Genomic DNA, 16,357 nt, shown 5'->3' with positions numbered 1-16,357 from the left:
AGTAACTCGCCTCAAAATCAGCACCAAATTCCGCCCCTACGTTCACGCTTGCATCAGACTCCGTCCCGTCATGTATCATTGCTGATCCAGCCCATTCCTGACCCTGCACCTGCGCTGCCAGCCCTGACCTTGCACTGTAGTCCCTGACCTGCCGGCGCATCCGTCACCAACCCACAGACCACTGGAAGATTTATGGCCTGGTGGTCTCCTTACATCCATAGAGGTGGGGGGGATAACGGGTAAAGAAGGCTGATCCGAAGACAAACCAGTTCGGTGACACACAAGGTCCACAACCCGCTGTCCATTACAGAGGTGTGTGCCCGGCTCCACTTAGCCACTCTTTGTTCATATATTGGGGAGGGGGGCACTGCAGTAAATCCCCACAATGGCGAGGAGCGCTGCAGAATCGTGGGAAGATGCAAAAAAGAAAAAAGGTAATTAGAACGTCAGAACAAAGCGTGCGATTATCATCAGGATGTATTGTGGCGTCTGGCGGTGATCTATGTAGGTCTTTATACACACAGCTTAGACATGCAGAGGAGTTCCTGCACGTTTCTACAAGCAGATGATGTAGAATAAGAAATTTCCGGAAGTTTATCAGAGAATCTCTCTTATTAACTATTTACTATTGCATTAAAGGGGATGTCTCATAATCACAACTGATTTGCTATCCACAGACAAGGTGAGAAGTGTCCGATCGCTGGTGCCGGGACCCCCACCAATATATAGTGACAACTTTAGCCCATTTTCCCTGCCTCCTGCTTGTGATAAGTTTCTCCCTGTCAGCTCTGACAAGCAGGAGGCACAAGAAAGCTGTATCCTATAGGATACACTGAAGATTCTGCACACAGCATACACAGATAGCAGCTAATCACTGTATGGACTCACAGGGCAAGTGACAAATATGGTTACGCACTGTACTCTGCTACCTCCACCACTTCCATAGAGATTGAATGGAGTGGCAACGGTATGCAGCCATTGCTCAATTTAAAATGGGAAGAAGTGACTCTGTTGGGTTAATGGAGATCCCAGCAGCAAGACCCCTAGTGATTAGACACACACGACCCATATGGGATTACTTACCTACTATTCATTTTCCCCAGATCTTGCTTTCTGGCTACTCCATTAGGGCAGAGGTGTGATCTGAGAGTACAGTTTAGCTACAGAGTCTACAAGGAGTCTAAGACACACCCCCTGTCTCAGGATTGGTTCAGACTGCTGCTCAGAGAATATTACATATAATGTTAGCCTCAGTCTCTCCCCTCTCTCCTGCTTGTGAAAGCAGGAGGCATGGGACAGCAATGTAAAGCTGCATTGTATAGGATACACTGGAGGTTCTGCACACAGCAGCTAATCTACTCAGCTCCTATATCATTGCACTCCTGGTTACTTATGTAGGGTAGAAATGATTTCTTCAGCAGCTTTAGAAGGACAAATAGAGGACCGGGAAGGGGCATTTTTGTTAGCAGGCAGGAAACAGGAATATTGGGGTCACACCTGCACTTCTGGGGCACATCACGTTTACACACAGACCAGATAGAAGCAGAAAAGATCTTTATTTTTCATGTTTAGGTCTGAAAGTTTAACACGACTCCAGTTCCTTTCCCGCGCTATCCCAGGTCGAAGCCCATAAAAGAGGAGGATGTGAATCCAGTAGCAGCATAAGTTAGAAAGGCAATGACGGTACCTTCTTCAGTCCACACACAAAAAAAAAAAAATAAAAAAAAATTAAAGCTTAAAAACAAAAAAAAGTCAAGTGCAAAAGGTTTGTACCGTGCCCTTTCACCGTGGGGTAGTGAGAGTCTCAGACGCACGTGGTAAACTCGGCAGATTTCCCTGAGCAAGCAGTAAGAGGGGCGCCCGCGGAGAGCTGGGTCTAATGGTCCGGGTCAGGCCTGGATCTCAGGGGGCAGCTTGGATTCGGTCAGGTTGGTCTCCGGCACGTCTGGGTCCTGCGCTGACTGACACTGAAGAGATTTCTCATATTTGGTTTTAAAAAGCAGTCCGTGACCTGGAGACAAAAATAACGTTATAGAGCGGCTCAGAGAAGACGTCGCGGCGGGCGGCGAGCGGATACCAACCTGCACAGTCTGCCAACTCCCTGAATGCTTTCTTCTTGCAGCAGCTGCGGCACAGATGGAAAACGCACTTATTGCCCTAAAAAGCAAAAATAGGTCTAATCAGTCATACAATGCGGTAAACCTACAAGGGCCTAATATATATTAAAGGATTATCTTATCTTATATGGTCAGAGTAAGTGGCCCCCACACAGTATAATCTGCTGCAATGAAGCCCCTACACAGTACAATCTGCTCCACAGTGGCCACACACAGTACAATCTGCTCCACAGTGGCCACACACAGTACAATTTGCTTCACAGTGACCCCCACACAGTACAATCTGCTCCACAGTGGCCCCCACACAGTACAATCTGCTCCACAGTGGCCCCCACACAGTACAATCTGCTCCACAGTGGCCCCCACACAATACAATCTGCTCCACAGTGGCCCACACACAGTACAATCAGATCCACAGTGTCCCCCACACAGTACAATCTGCTCCACAGTGGCCCACACACAGTACAATCAGATCCACAGTGTCCCCCACACAGTACAATCTGCTCCACAGTGGCCCACACACAGTACAATCAGATCCACAGTGGCCCCCACACAATACAATCTGCTCCACAGTGGCCCACACACAGTACAATCAGATCCACAGTGGCCCCCACACAGTACAATTTGCTTCACAGTGGCCCTCACACAGTATAATCTGTTCCACGGATAGGTGCCCAAAGAAAGGGCTGTGAGTGCCACCCCTGGCACCCGTGCCATAGGTTCGCCATCACGGCTATAGACAGTTCCCCCATATACACTGGGTTCTGCAGAGCATGCATGTGTTCTAAATAGGAAGAAGGGAATAACTCAACGCCAGACACCTCTTCCGAGAACAAATATGGCATATTAAAATCTAAGAACCCAATCTCTCTTTCCCCAGACATCTGCGGTCCGGAGGCCTCCATAATCATCAGACGGTTGGCTGCTCCGGCCAACATTAATCTAATATGTATGACCAGATTTAGAGACTAAGAACGTCTGATGTTTCATCCCCTCCAATGGCACTTTAGGGAACGCCGATGCTCCATCTGCCATCCAGCTGGACAGGGCGGCGGCGCGGACAGATCTGGCTGCGTCTCTGTTCCGATCACCACTGCCCAGAAAGTTCTCCATTGGGATTTCTGGTTTAGTGGCGGCAATAATGATATTACTTACATGTCGTTATTTAAAGTGGAACTAAAACTTTGTAATATACTTTATATAAGAAAAGTGCCTCTGTAACCGATCAAATCTGTACACTAAAAGTCTATGGAGAGGGGAGGGAAGAGGAGAGACATCTGCGCTATAGAAAGACTGTTTCACAACACAGCTGGGTTACAGTCCAGCCTTCTGCAGTCTCATATCTGTCTCTCTCCTTCTCGCATCTCCATAGACTTCATTGTAATCTTATCTGCTTGTCACTCAGATAAGTAAAGACAGTGGCAAAGTTTGTTCTTTTCACCTACACTACTGATTTATGTAAGAATAGAGCTCAGCACTAGGTGAACATGACACGTCGCTCACCTTGGGGTTCCCGCACTGGTCACATTTTGCATATTTGGCTGTAATAAAGAGATAAACAGGGTTAATACATTAGTAGTCGAAACGTACCAATAGATGGGGGTGGGGGGGATTGATAACACATTCATGACCATGTAGCGGAGCTGTATATGTGTATAGGTCTCTTCCTGACTATCATTCTTACGAAGGCCAAATTGGTTACCCCAGAGGTGTTAAAGGGGTTTTCCAGACAAAAAAAAATATTGATGACCTATTAGATAGGTGGGGGGAGGATACCTGACACTACCATGGATCAAACGTTCTCAGCAGCTGATGAACAAAAAACGGAGCAGGAAGCAGACAGCGCCGTTCTCTGTGCAGTGGTGGAATTGAGTTACTGCAGCTTATATGCCATTCAAATGAATAGGACTTGATGTGCAATACCCTGATTTGGCCACAGACAGCGCTGTCTGCTTCTTGCTCCATTCTCTGTGAACAGCTGGTGTCTGACCTTCACCAATCTGATACCGATTACATGTTTTTAGTACAAGCCCCCTTTAAGTATGGCCAAGTCAAATCGCACTCAGCTCTGCTACATCCGTATATTCACTATACCGAGGTGTGACCTACGTTTTGCAGAGGGGTCGAAGCATTTGTTGGGGTTGCGGAGCTTCTTCTTCTGCTTGTTTTTGGACAGCTGTTCGGCGCCCCCATCCTCCTCCTCCTCCAGGGCTCTCTTCCCTCGTACTCCACTTTCTTCCTTCAGGGCATCTTTAGGCCTGAGGAGAACATTGAATGTCAACGCCAAGGCCGATGTCATCTTATAATGTTATGAAGTCCGGGGAGACGTCTTAGGGTTGGGGGCAATAATATAAGGAGGGGCACTTACGGCGGACGGACATATGGTTGGCAGATCCAGTGAGGAAACGGCAAATCCCCGGAGACAACTTCACCTTCCTTCAGATTAGAGATTTCTTCCTACGAGGAACAAGGCACAAGGTTATGGAGACTGCCGAAATTGGGGCTCGCTTTAAGCTACATACACAGTCCGGATTGAGCTGCGACAAATTTGCAGGTAGACGTATGGAAACCCTGCAGAAAACACTGTCGGATTTTAGGTGAGATTGTTTTTGATGTGGATTTTGTTACTAAGGTCACTCCTCTTGTTGAAATGAAGGGGTGACCTCAAACAGACATAGGCGTAGAACAGGGGGGTTCTGGTGTCATATAAATACGGATAATCTTGGCTTTATATGGCGAAGACCAGCAGGTCTGCGGCAAAACCAGACACCAGAGTTGTATAGGCTTCACCCACTCCCAGCATTGTCTCCATCCGGTCTCAGATCTGTGATCCTGGTGACATATGAAAGCTGAAAGTCTCAGTATTTCTATGACACCAGATCACAAATGGCCCCTTACACAGCTTACTGAGTAAGCAGCCATTTTCTTGTGGCCGCTGTCATGTGCAGTCAGCTCTGCCCGAGGCTTTGAGATTGAAACCCACGACGGAAGAAGACGCAGGGAGAAGGCAGATGATGGAGGCGGCGCTGGAGAGTTCTCTCGCAGCATAGGGGACGCCCCCAGTGCTGCGAGATAACTCATTTGCATACTGCAGAAAACCGGGATTTCTACCGAACGGCGGCGCGGAGAAGACATCTAAAGGTAGGAGAAGAATAGCCTTTCTTAAGGCTATTCCTACGTGTTAGGGAGAAAAAAAGGGTATCCAATGATAGGATCCCTTTAAGGAAGCTGCAGCATCTGTGTGAGTGATGTGGCTTCGCTACGTACCAAGCACAGTGCTGTACATCATATAGTGGCCGTTCTTGGTACGGCAGCTCAGCCCCATTCACTTAAATGGAATAAAACTGCAAATATGCCATGTGACTGATGAGTGTGATTCCGGAACGCTGATCAGCAGGGTGCTGGGTGTCAGACCACCATGGGAAAACCACTTTAATAAGGTTGGGTTCACATCTCACAGACCCCAACATTGCTGAATTTTAATGGGGTCTATTTTACCGCAAAAACAATTGTTCTGCATGAAAATGAATTTTTAAAAAAATCTCTTTACACCGAAACTATTTTGGCTTTCAGCGGTCGGAGCGATTTTTCCATTTATTTTTACTCGCCCATGTAAAACATGCAGGTGACAAGTGACAAATGTGACAGCTGTGCCCTAACCTAACCGCACACCCACCATTGTATACACAACGCTTATATCAGCAGGAAGTATACAGAAAGATCAGGAGGCAGGAACCGTGAAAGACCACTCCGGCCCTCTCCTCGGGGTGCCCAACGCTCGCCCACGGCTGCAACATCGACCGCGGAGAAGTCATTTTTAGAATAATAAGAAACCTTACAGGTGACTGTAACAATGTGCACTGGGGGCTATTAAAGGGGATTTCTGGGCTTTTACTCCACGGACAGGTCGATATTAGAGCGACGGGTGTTCAACAACTGGCGGATCAGCTGATACGGAGAGCCAGCAGGGCTGGAAGCAGACGGCGCCATCACTGTGTAGTGGCCATTCCAGATTACTACACATGATACAGAGCTGAGCCGCAGTAGTCCGGCGTGGACACTACACAGTGGATCTGAGCCTGTAACGTCATTACCTGGCACTTGGCTTTCAGCTCCTTATTCACAGCGATGATGCCTTCCAAGGACTTGGCCTTCGCCAGCTCTTCCCGCAGCTCCTGATAAACCTGCAAACTAAGAGACCAGGGGAGTGAAAATCTGCAGGAACGTCCCAGTGAAGGAGGCATCAGCCATAGAGACAGCCCGGTCACTACTATAGCAGTTAAGTGTGTGTCTTTTCCAGCAGCCTCCTCCCCCTTTCCCTCTCCATAGACTTCTATGTCATAAGTAACAACCTGATAAATCCAGAAGGAAACAGATTTCTGTAATAATCTTATATTCACCTGGACTATTCATTTATGGCAAGGATCCAGGATTTTTATTTTTTTTTTGCACTGCCCTTGCCCCTTTCCAAAAAAAGGGAAGTGGCATGAATAATGCTGGAAATCTACGCAAACAATGAGCTGGTGCAGACCTTTCCTACAAGTGAAGGGCGCAGCAGAGGGTGCACCTCATTTATAATGCAGCGTGTGCCTTGTCACAGCTATGGGCCCCTCTGCTGGTTATAGGGTTAATAACGCGTCTTCATAAATCTCCCCCAATGTGTAAGCTATGGAGAGAGGTGCAGGTCACAGAATAGGGCAGATTTATAAGGACTTGCATTATCAACCCCATTGCTGGAAGAGGGTGCGCATCACTTAGGACAAGGTCCAGGTCGTGCACCTGCAGCTATAACCTGCCATAGATTTCCAGCATCATTTACAACAGATTCCTGGCGCAAATGACAATACATCTGCCGGGGTTGATGGCCCTGTCCCCCGCACACACCTTTTCAGGGGGCAGTGCGGAATTGAAGACAAACTGCAATTTTTTTTGCAAAAAAAAGGATTTCTGAAAATAATCTGCAACTTCTTTATGCGATGCACGTCAGAACACAAGGCCTAATAAACCTGCCCCAATGTGTGTGCGGTTTTTTTCACACTGGCTCTTGGACGCCTGGAGAATATCACACGAGCTTCTTCTCTCTCAGATGATGAAACTTCAAGAGGCGAGGAGTGACGCGCATACAGCTCGACTCCTGAGGGTTCAGTCCGTGCGCGCTGCTGAGGATTGGCTCGGCGGTATTATACGGTGTATAATGAGTGCGGCCATAAACCCCTCATTACCACAGCCACAGGAAGAGGCTACATTTCAATATCAAAAGGTGAGAGCGATCCCCCGGGGGCCGGCGCTTTAATGTCTGCTAGAATAAACAGCTGAACAGGATCCAGCGCGTCTTCACCATCCGCTGACAGTCTTATTAGTGAAGCCCCTCGCTGGTCTACGCCCGCAGGCAGGACCCCGAAAAAAGTTCAGGGGCAATGCAAAGTAGGGCAAGTCCTGTCTTGAAGTAGGGTATAAAGAGGGCCCATCGATTCTACTAAAACCCATCTGTTCTAGGAAACATTCGGATCCGCTTTCCTTATTGTGTTGTCCCTCTGTTATTCTGCCTGGAAATTTATAAACTGATAACTGTCCTATCAGGGCCATGATTTTTCGGTGACATTATAATTTAGGATAGACCAAAGATCAGCAACCACAACTCCAAGCATGCTCAGCATTTCATGGAACTCCCATAGAAGTGGATGGAGGATGCTGGAGGTTGTAGTGTCGCAGGCTGAGTCAGTACACATTGCTTTTCATACCCAATTGTAGACAATGTCCCCCGACATCTAAAAGGGGCGTAACCAAAATCATACGTCATCAGTGCGCTGTCACATCCTAGGAGAATGCCCCAAAATAGTAACATTTATGACTGCTTACAACCACCACTAGAGGGAGCTGAGGTGCTTGCTGCATACAGATTATACTTAAAAGGGAGTTTCAGGCCCGTAATGCATTTTTGATACTGATAACCTATGGAACAGGTTGTCAGTAAGGGTCAGGCACCCAAACCCTGCACAGTTTTGCTGTTTTGGCAGCCTGCAGGCACCAGAAGCTGCTGCAGAGTTAGAAAATCAGACCAGAGCTCTATAGTCCACGCTTTAGTGGTGGGATTGGGGAACTGCACCTACTAATTGAAGGAGGCTGCCCAAACAGCTGATCTGTGCAGGGTCCAGATCTGAGACCCCACTGATCAGATACTGATCAAAATTGCATTTGGGGCTGGAAAACCCCTTTAATAGTAAGCGCCCTCTAGTGGTAGCTGCAGGAAGAGAGCATTTTATGTTGTCTATGCAGATTGGTGACCTAAGAACAACACAACATTGGTAGATCCTCCCTAGACAGAAGATGATAAAGCGTAATACTCACGTGTGGTGCCACAGCTTAAAGAGGTGTGCCCGCACAAAGGACAGGGGGCACGGGTACTGCTGGGCAAGTTCTAAGTACTCCTCTGCCATCTCCCACACACAGGGGCTCTTTCCTTCAAACAAGGCTGGATTGTGAAGATTTCCCTCTGAAACACATGAACGCGGTCACGTCAGACAAAGCGGATCACTCATTTACCTTATTAGTTATTTCTGTAATCACGCCATCCACTCGTCTGCGATGTGCCTGTATCAGCTGATCAGTATAGGGGTCCGTGGTGATCTTTGGTTGTCACCTTGTACCCCCTAGTCTAAATGTTTTACAGATCGGGACAAACTGAAACTGACCTGCGCTCATCACTCCGTGGACTCCGGTCTCCTGGATGCAGCGCTCCAAATCACTAAGGTATTGGATGTTCCCATTTGCAAAAACTGGGATGTTGACGGCACTCCTGGAAGAGTTAATGAAGGAGAGACAGACAGCGATTAGACCCGGCCGTAACGAGGAGAACGAGGGTGGTAGATCATCTCCAAGACATCATAAGCATATGTACAGGTGGCCGCAGACATCAAGGAACAGAACAAGGTAAGAAGAGGGGGGAGGAGGACACAAAGACAGTCACGCAGGGTCACATGGCTGAATGTTTGAGGCAGAATCCACCCCGGGGCCCGGCTCAGTCCGAGCCGTACACGCGAGCGCTCTCATTCACTTCAATGGGAGCGCTCGTAGAGTAAAAAGCAGCCCATTCATTTCAATGGGGAGCGCTCGTAGAGTAAAAAGCAGCCCATTCATTTCAATGGGGAGCGCTCGTATGCCGGCTCACATTGAAATGAATGGGATCTGATTTATACGCCGCTGATTCTGAACGTGTTTTAACGTTCAGAATCAGTCAGTGTGTCAGCAGTGTGAATGCACCCTAACACGTAGGAATAGCTTTAAGAAAGGCTATTCTTCTCCTACCTTTAGATGTCTTCTCCGTGCCGCAATGAGTTCTCTCGCTGCACTGGGGGCGTCCCCAATGCTGCGAGAGAACTGGAACACCTCTCCCTGCATCTTTTTCCATCCTGGGTTTCGACTGCACATGCCCGGGCCACAAGAAAATGGCTGCTTACACCAGCTTACTGCATAAGCGGCCACAAGTAAATAGCCGCTTACACCAGCTTACTGTGTAAGTGGCCATTTTTTTGCGGCCCAGGCATGCACAGTCGGCTCTGTCTGAGGCCTAGAAGATTGAAACCCAGGACGAAGAAGACGCAGGGAGAGGCGTTCCAGTTCTCTCGCAGCATTGGGGACGCCCCCAGTGCTGCAAGAGAACTCATTTGCGTACCGAAGAAAACCCGGATTTCTACCGAACAGTGGCTCAGAGAAGACATCTAAAGGTAGGAGAAGAATGGCCTTTCTTTACACTATTCCTACGTGTTAGTCAGAAAAAAAGGGAATGCAATGATAGGATCCCTTTATTGAGAGTAGGAAAGAATTCCATGGTAGATTTCACATGGCAGTGTGACCTTACCCTTAGAGGAAAACAGGGATGACACGGGGTTAGAAGACCTCCCAATAATGTGTAAGTCCAGGTTGCTGTGGAGGTAAGGACACCCGGGCCCCTGACCAGTGGTGCAACTAACTTATTCATAGGAAGGGGACAGGAGTAGCTTTATGAGGACGACACGTTCTCCGAGGGTATTCCGAGAATCACAGACTGTCACTTATACATGTTGGGACCTCCATCAATCACTAAAAGGGGGGGGTGGAGTCCTTTGTATACATGGAGCAGCAGTCCTGCAAGTCTGTGGGACTCAGTACAATCTGCCTGCACAGCCGCGGTGATCAGGAGCGCTGTCACCAGAAGTTTGGACTCCACTTACCACATAGACATCCCTTTAAGCAGAGATCCCCCGTACTGGTGGAGCAGGACTCTGGTTCTTTACGACTCTGCTTCTGACAGATCTTACCCAGCGTCTCTGCTTCTTTAAGACACACTCACCTAACCGCTTTAATATGCTCCCATGACGCCACGCCGGTGAGGGGACCCTTCTGCTCCTTGGTGCGACCGTGAACTGTAAGAAGCTGAAGGACAAACTTGTGAGCGGCCAAGAAGCCGATACCCCAGGCAGCCATGACACGCTCTGCAGAGAACCCACCTGGCACCCGGCCTTCTCCAGTAACTTGGCGTACGTGACGGTTTTTTCAATCTCAGGAAACACCCGGATCTTACAAGTGATGGGAACCGACAACTTCTGGTGCGCCAGCTGAACTAAGGAAGGAAAGTCAGGAGAGCTGAAAGTGTCGGCCATGGAAAGCTGCAGGAAGGTCTTACTTCATGGTGGAGACTTACTCATCCTCTGCAGAAGATCCCACTCGTCTTGTAGAAAGGCTCCGTAGTGACCTGAACAAAGCAAACAGATGCGTGAGTGCCCGGTATGTTATACGCATGCGCGCCAGATACATGTTCTATCCACGAGCACCTGGTACATGTTATATGCATGAGCACTTATGTGGACACGTAGCAGTGCATGATGCAATGATCCATAGACACAATGTTCTGGAGCAGACCCCATTGACTTCTATGGGAGAGTTTTCTGGGCATGCTCTGTGACGTGTGCAGAGAGAGGAGTAGATAAGATGTGACATCACCTAATGTGGATTCTGTGTCTTATCTACATATACATGATAACTGTCATCATCAGCGTGCTGCAAATGAAGTGACTGCTGCAAAATAATCTCCTACAGCAAAAAGGAAGTCTCAGCATATTCTTTGGCTTAGTGGTCAGACTCAGACACCCACTGATCACTTATTGATGACCCCTCCTGAGGAGATCCTGACACACATACTAGGACTTGACGCCATCTGAAACCAATCTGTCAAGTCCACAAGCTGCAGGTGACACTTTACCTCGCTTGGCAATCATCTGTGGGCAGCCGAGGTTCAGATCGATGGCATCGCAGTAATCCTGCGCCAGCAGCGCCGCCTGGACGAAAACTTCAGGGTCGTTCGCACAAAACTGAAAGAAACAAATGAATTTAAAAAAACAGCACAAAATGTGGTGTAAAAGGTCAAAGTGTAAGTAGATATTCAGAATACTTGTGACTTTCTGGAAGCATTTGTGGGATAGAAAGATAGAGATTAGATAGATAGATAGATAGGAGAGAGATAGATAGATAGATAGATAGGAGAGAGATAGATAGATAGGAGAGAGATAGATAGATAGATAGATAGATAGATAGATAGATAGATAGATAGATAGGGAGATAGATAGATAGATAGATAGATAGATAGGGAGATAGATAGATAGATAGATAGATAGATAGATAGATAGATAGATAGATAGGAGATAGATAGGGAGATAGATAGATAGATAGGAGATAGATAGATAGATAGATAGATAGATAGGAGATAGATAGATAGATAGAGAGAGAGATAGGAGATAGATAGATAGATAGATAGATAGATAGATAGATAGATAGATAGAAGATAGATAGAGTGTTGGCCAAAAGTATTGGCCCCCCTGCAGTCCTGTCAGATAATACTCGTGTTCTTCCAGAAAATGATTACAAGCACAAACTCTTTGGTAATATCTTCATTTATTTTGCTTGCAATGAAAAAACACAAAAGAGAATGAAAAAAAAGTCACATCATTGATCATTTTACACAAAACTCCAAAACTGGTGCGGACAGAAGTATTGGCGCCCTCAGCCTAATACTTGGCAGCACAACCTTTAGACACAATAACTGCGCACAACCGCTCCCGGTAACCAGCAATGAGTTTCTTACAAGGCTCTGCTGGAATCTTAGACCATTCTTCTTTGGCAAACTGCTCCAGGTCCCCCCTGAGATGTGAAGGGGGCCTTCTCCAAACTGCCACCAAGAGATCTCTCCCCCTCCCCCACAGGTGTTCTATGGGATTCAGGGCTGGACTCATTGCTGCCACTTTACAAGTCTCCAGGGCTTTCTCTCACCACCATTTTCTAGTGCTGACCTGAAGTGTTTTGGGTCCTTGTCCTGCTGGAAGAGCCCTGACCTCTGAGGGAGACCCGGCTTTCTCACACTGGGCCCTACATGATGCTGCACAATGTGTTGGTCGTCTTCAGACTTCATAATGCCATGCACACGGTCAAGCAGTCCAGTGCCAGAGGCAGCAAAGCAACCCCAAAACATCAGGGAACCTCCGCCATGTCTGACTGTAGGGGGCGTCTTCTTCTCTTTGAAGGCCTCTTTTTTTCCTGTAATCTCTATGTTGAGGCCTTTTCCTACTTTCGTCTCCTCTGACCAGAGAACATTCTTCCAGAACGTTTTTGGCTTTCTCAGGTAAGTTTTGGCAAACTCCAGCCTGGCTTATGTCTCTGGGTAAGAAGTGGGGTCTTCCTGGGTCTCCTACCATACAGTCCCTTCTCATTCAGACGCTGACGCTGGATAGTACGGGGTGACACTGTTGTACCCTCGGACTGCAGGGCAGCTTGGACTTGTTTGGATGTTAGTCGAGGTTCTTTATCCACCATCCGCACAATCTTGCGGTGAAATCTCTCGTCAATTTTTCTTCTCCGTCCACATCTAGGAAGGTTAGCCACAGTGCCATGGGCTTTACACTTCTTGATGACACTGCGCACGGTAGACACAGGAACATTCAGGTCTTTGGAGATGGACTTGTAGCCTTGAGATTGCTCATGCTTCCCCACAATTTTGCTTCTCAAGTCCTCAGACAGTTCTTTGGTCTTCTTTGTTTTCTCCATGTTCAATGTGGTCACACAAGGACACAGGACAGAGGTGGAGTCAACTTTAATCCATTTCAACTGGCTGCAAGTGTGATTTAGTTATTGCCACCACCTGTTAGGTGCCTCAGGTAAGTAACAGGTGCTGTTAATTACACAAATTAGAGAAGCATCATATGATCTTTCAAACAGTGCCAATACTTTTGTCCACCCCCTTTTTTATGTTTGCTGTGGAATTATATCTAATTTGGCTTTCTGACAATTCTTTTTGTGGTTTTCCATTGAAGACAAATTAAATGAAGATATTAATACCAAAGAGTTTGTGCTAGTAATCATTTTCTGGAAGAAACCGAGTATTATCTGACAGAATTGCAGGGGTGCCAATACTTTTGGCCAACACTGTAGATAGGAGATAGATAAATAGATTAGATAGAACATCGGGGTATACTACTAGGACGATGAGTGGGCACGTTGGGGTGTATTATCAGGACAATTAGCAGGGATTTTTTTGGGGATATTACTAAGACGATGATGGAGCACATTGGGGCACATTAACAGGGTGATGAGCAGGCGCGTTGTGATGTATTACCAGAACAATGAGCGGGCATGTTGGGGCATATTACCTGGACGATGAGGGGGCGTATTAACTGGATGATTAGGGGGCACGTTGGGGCGTAATACCTGGGGCATATTATTGGGACAATTAGCAGGCGTGTTGTGGTGTATTACCTGGACGATGATGGGGCATGTTGTTGCGTATTACCTGGACGATGAGCGGGCGTGTTGGGGTATACTACCTGTACGATTAGGGGGTGTGTTGGGGCATACTACCTGTACGATTAGGGGGCGTGTTGGGGTATACTACCTGTACGATCAGGGGGCGTGTTGGGGCATACTACCTGGACGATCAGGGGGTGTGTTGGGGCATACTACCTGGATGATGAGCGGGTGTGTTGGGGCGTATTACCTGGACGATGAGGGGGCGTGTTGGGGCATACTACCTGGACGATCAGGGGGCGTGTTGGGGCATACTACCTGGACGATGAGGGGGCGTGTTGGGGCATACTACCTGGACGATGAGGGGGCGTGTTGGGGCATACTACCTGGACGATGAGGGGGCGTGTTGGGGCATACTACCTGGACGATGAGGGGGCGTGTTGGGGCATACTACCTGGACGATGAGGGGGCGTGTTGGGGCATACTACCTGGACGATGAGGGGGCGTGTTGGGGCATACTACCTGGACGATGAGGGGGCGTGTTGGGGCATACTACCTGGACGATGAGGGGGCGTGTTGGGGCATACTACCTGGACGATGAGGGGGCGTGTTGGGGCATACTACCTGGACGATGAGGGGGCGTGTTGGGGCATACTACCTGGACGATGAGGGGGCGTGTTGGGGCATACTACCTGGACGATGAGGGGGCGTGTTGGGGCATACTACCTGGACGATGAGGGGGCGTGTTGGGGCATACTACCTGGACGATCAGGGGGTGTGTTGGGGCATACTACCTGGACGATGAGGGGGTGTGTTGGGGCATACTACCTGGACGATCAGGGGGTGTGTTGGGGCGTATTACCTGGACGATGAGGGGGCGTGTTGGGGCATACTACCTGGACGATCAGGGGGTGTGTTGGGGCATACTACCTGGACGATCAGGGGGTGTGTTGGGGCATACTACCTGGACGATCAGGGGGCGGTCCTCCGGGGACACCTCGCAGTACAGGTTCTCCTTGCGGTAGTTGGCGTCTCGCACAAACACCTGGGCGTGCAGCATGGGGGTGTAGCAGAGCTCAGCTCCATGTCTCCGGCTCAGCAGTCTCCAGGCCAGCTCACTCTGATCCACCATTGGGGCCAGCACACAACGAGCCCCCTTCAGGGTCTCCCTCCAGAAGTCCATGCCCTGCAGCTTGTCCATGCTGTGGGTGCTGCCTCGTCCCGGGGCCACAAGCTGGCATGGACCGCGGAGCTCACCTGCCCTGACTGCCCGCTGCCAGCTCTCTCATGCCCGACTACTGGCACTCAGCTCCTCTCCCGAGCCATGACTCGGAGACTTCCGGCAGTAAGCAGGACACTTCCGGCCTGTCCGTCACTGACTTCCTTCCCGGGGCGCAGCGCAGCATCCATCCGCCAGATACAAGGCAGAGATTTCTTAGTTCCCGATTATTATTCTTTTCATCCATTTTCTAGTGTCAGACTCTGCTGCTGCCTCCCTGTCTCTTCTTACTCACATTCATACTTACATACAATGCTTCTTCTCCTGCTGTAGATATTTGGCCCAAATGTCTACAGGAAATAATGTCTGTTGCCCCTAACAACCACTTACTATGGTTTTTGTATATTCCTATATTTTCTCCCCCATAGTCTTTAGATTAGGGCGTAATTCAGAGACGAGGTCCTTCAGCTCTGTGAACATATGGAGCGCATATACAGTATATACAGATGCCCCATAACACTGCCACCCACAGACGTCACATAAAACTGCCACCCACAGATGCCCCATAACACTGCCATCTACATATGCCCCATAACACTGCCACCCACAGATGCCCCATAACACTGCCACCCACAGACGTCACATAAAACTGCCACCCACAGACGTCACATAACACTGCCACCCACAGACGTCACATAAAACTGCCACCCACAGACGTCACATAAAACTGCCACCCACAGACGTCACATAAAACTGCCACCCACAGACGTCACATAACACTGCCACCCACAGACGTCACATAACACTGCCACCCACAGACGTCACATAACACTACCACCCACAGACGTCACATAACACTGCCATCTACATATGCCCCATAACACTGCCACCCACAGACGTCACATAACACTGCCATCTACATATGCCCCATAACACTGCCACCCACAGATGCCCCATAACACTGCCACCCACAGACGTCACATAAAACTGCCACCCACAGACGTCACATAACACTGCCACCCACAGACGTCACATAAAACTGCCACCCACAGACGTCACATAAAACTGCCACCCACAGACGTCACATAAAACTGCCACCCACAGACGTCACATAACACTGCCACCCACAGACGTCACATAACACTGCCACCCACAGACGTCACATAACACTACCACCCACAGACGTCACATAACACTGCCATCTACATATGCCCCATAACACTGCCACCCACAGACGTCACATAACACTGCC

The 16,357-nt window shown here is 48.6% G+C and overlaps 1 protein-coding gene across 1 annotated transcript; it reads right to left on the bottom strand.

Annotated features, from left to right (window-relative positions):
* Nucleotides 1–1,537: 1,537 nt before the first annotated feature.
* On the bottom strand, nt 1,538–15,217 carry DUS1L (dihydrouridine synthase 1 like). Its single transcript, XM_075278209.1, has 13 exons — nt 14,851–15,217; nt 11,356–11,464; nt 10,798–10,848; nt 10,604–10,716; nt 10,447–10,529; nt 8,810–8,913; nt 8,466–8,610; nt 6,212–6,308; nt 4,486–4,574; nt 4,227–4,375; nt 3,621–3,658; nt 2,082–2,157; nt 1,538–2,011 (listed from the first exon to the last, which is right to left on the bottom strand). Exons 1-13 carry the CDS (start codon nt 15,085–15,087, stop codon nt 1,890–1,892), a joined length of 1,413 nt encoding a protein of 470 aa, XP_075134310.1. The 5' UTR covers nt 15,088–15,217; the 3' UTR covers nt 1,538–1,889.
* Between the last annotated feature and the right edge of the window lie 1,140 nt (nt 15,218–16,357).

Source organism: Leptodactylus fuscus, chromosome 6, assembly GCF_031893055.1.
Source record: "Leptodactylus fuscus isolate aLepFus1 chromosome 6, aLepFus1.hap2, whole genome shotgun sequence".
NCBI lineage: Eukaryota > Metazoa > Chordata > Amphibia > Anura > Leptodactylidae > Leptodactylus > Leptodactylus fuscus.
Note: the sequence above shows the minus strand (reverse complement) of the source record. Positions and strands in the feature narration are given on the sequence as shown.

Coding starts and splice junctions, on each gene's coding strand:
- DUS1L (XM_075278209.1), bottom strand. CDS start 15,087: ATGGACAAGCTGCAGGGCATGGACTTCTGGAGGGAGACCCTGAAGGGG. Junction 8,611..8,809: donor CCACGGAGTGATGAGCGCAG/GTCAGTTTCAGT, acceptor CATGTGTTTCAG/AGGGAAATCTTCACAATCCA. Junction 3,659..4,226: donor CTTCGACCCCTCTGCAAAAC/GTAGGTCACACC, acceptor TCTTTATTACAG/CCAAATATGCAAAATGTGAC.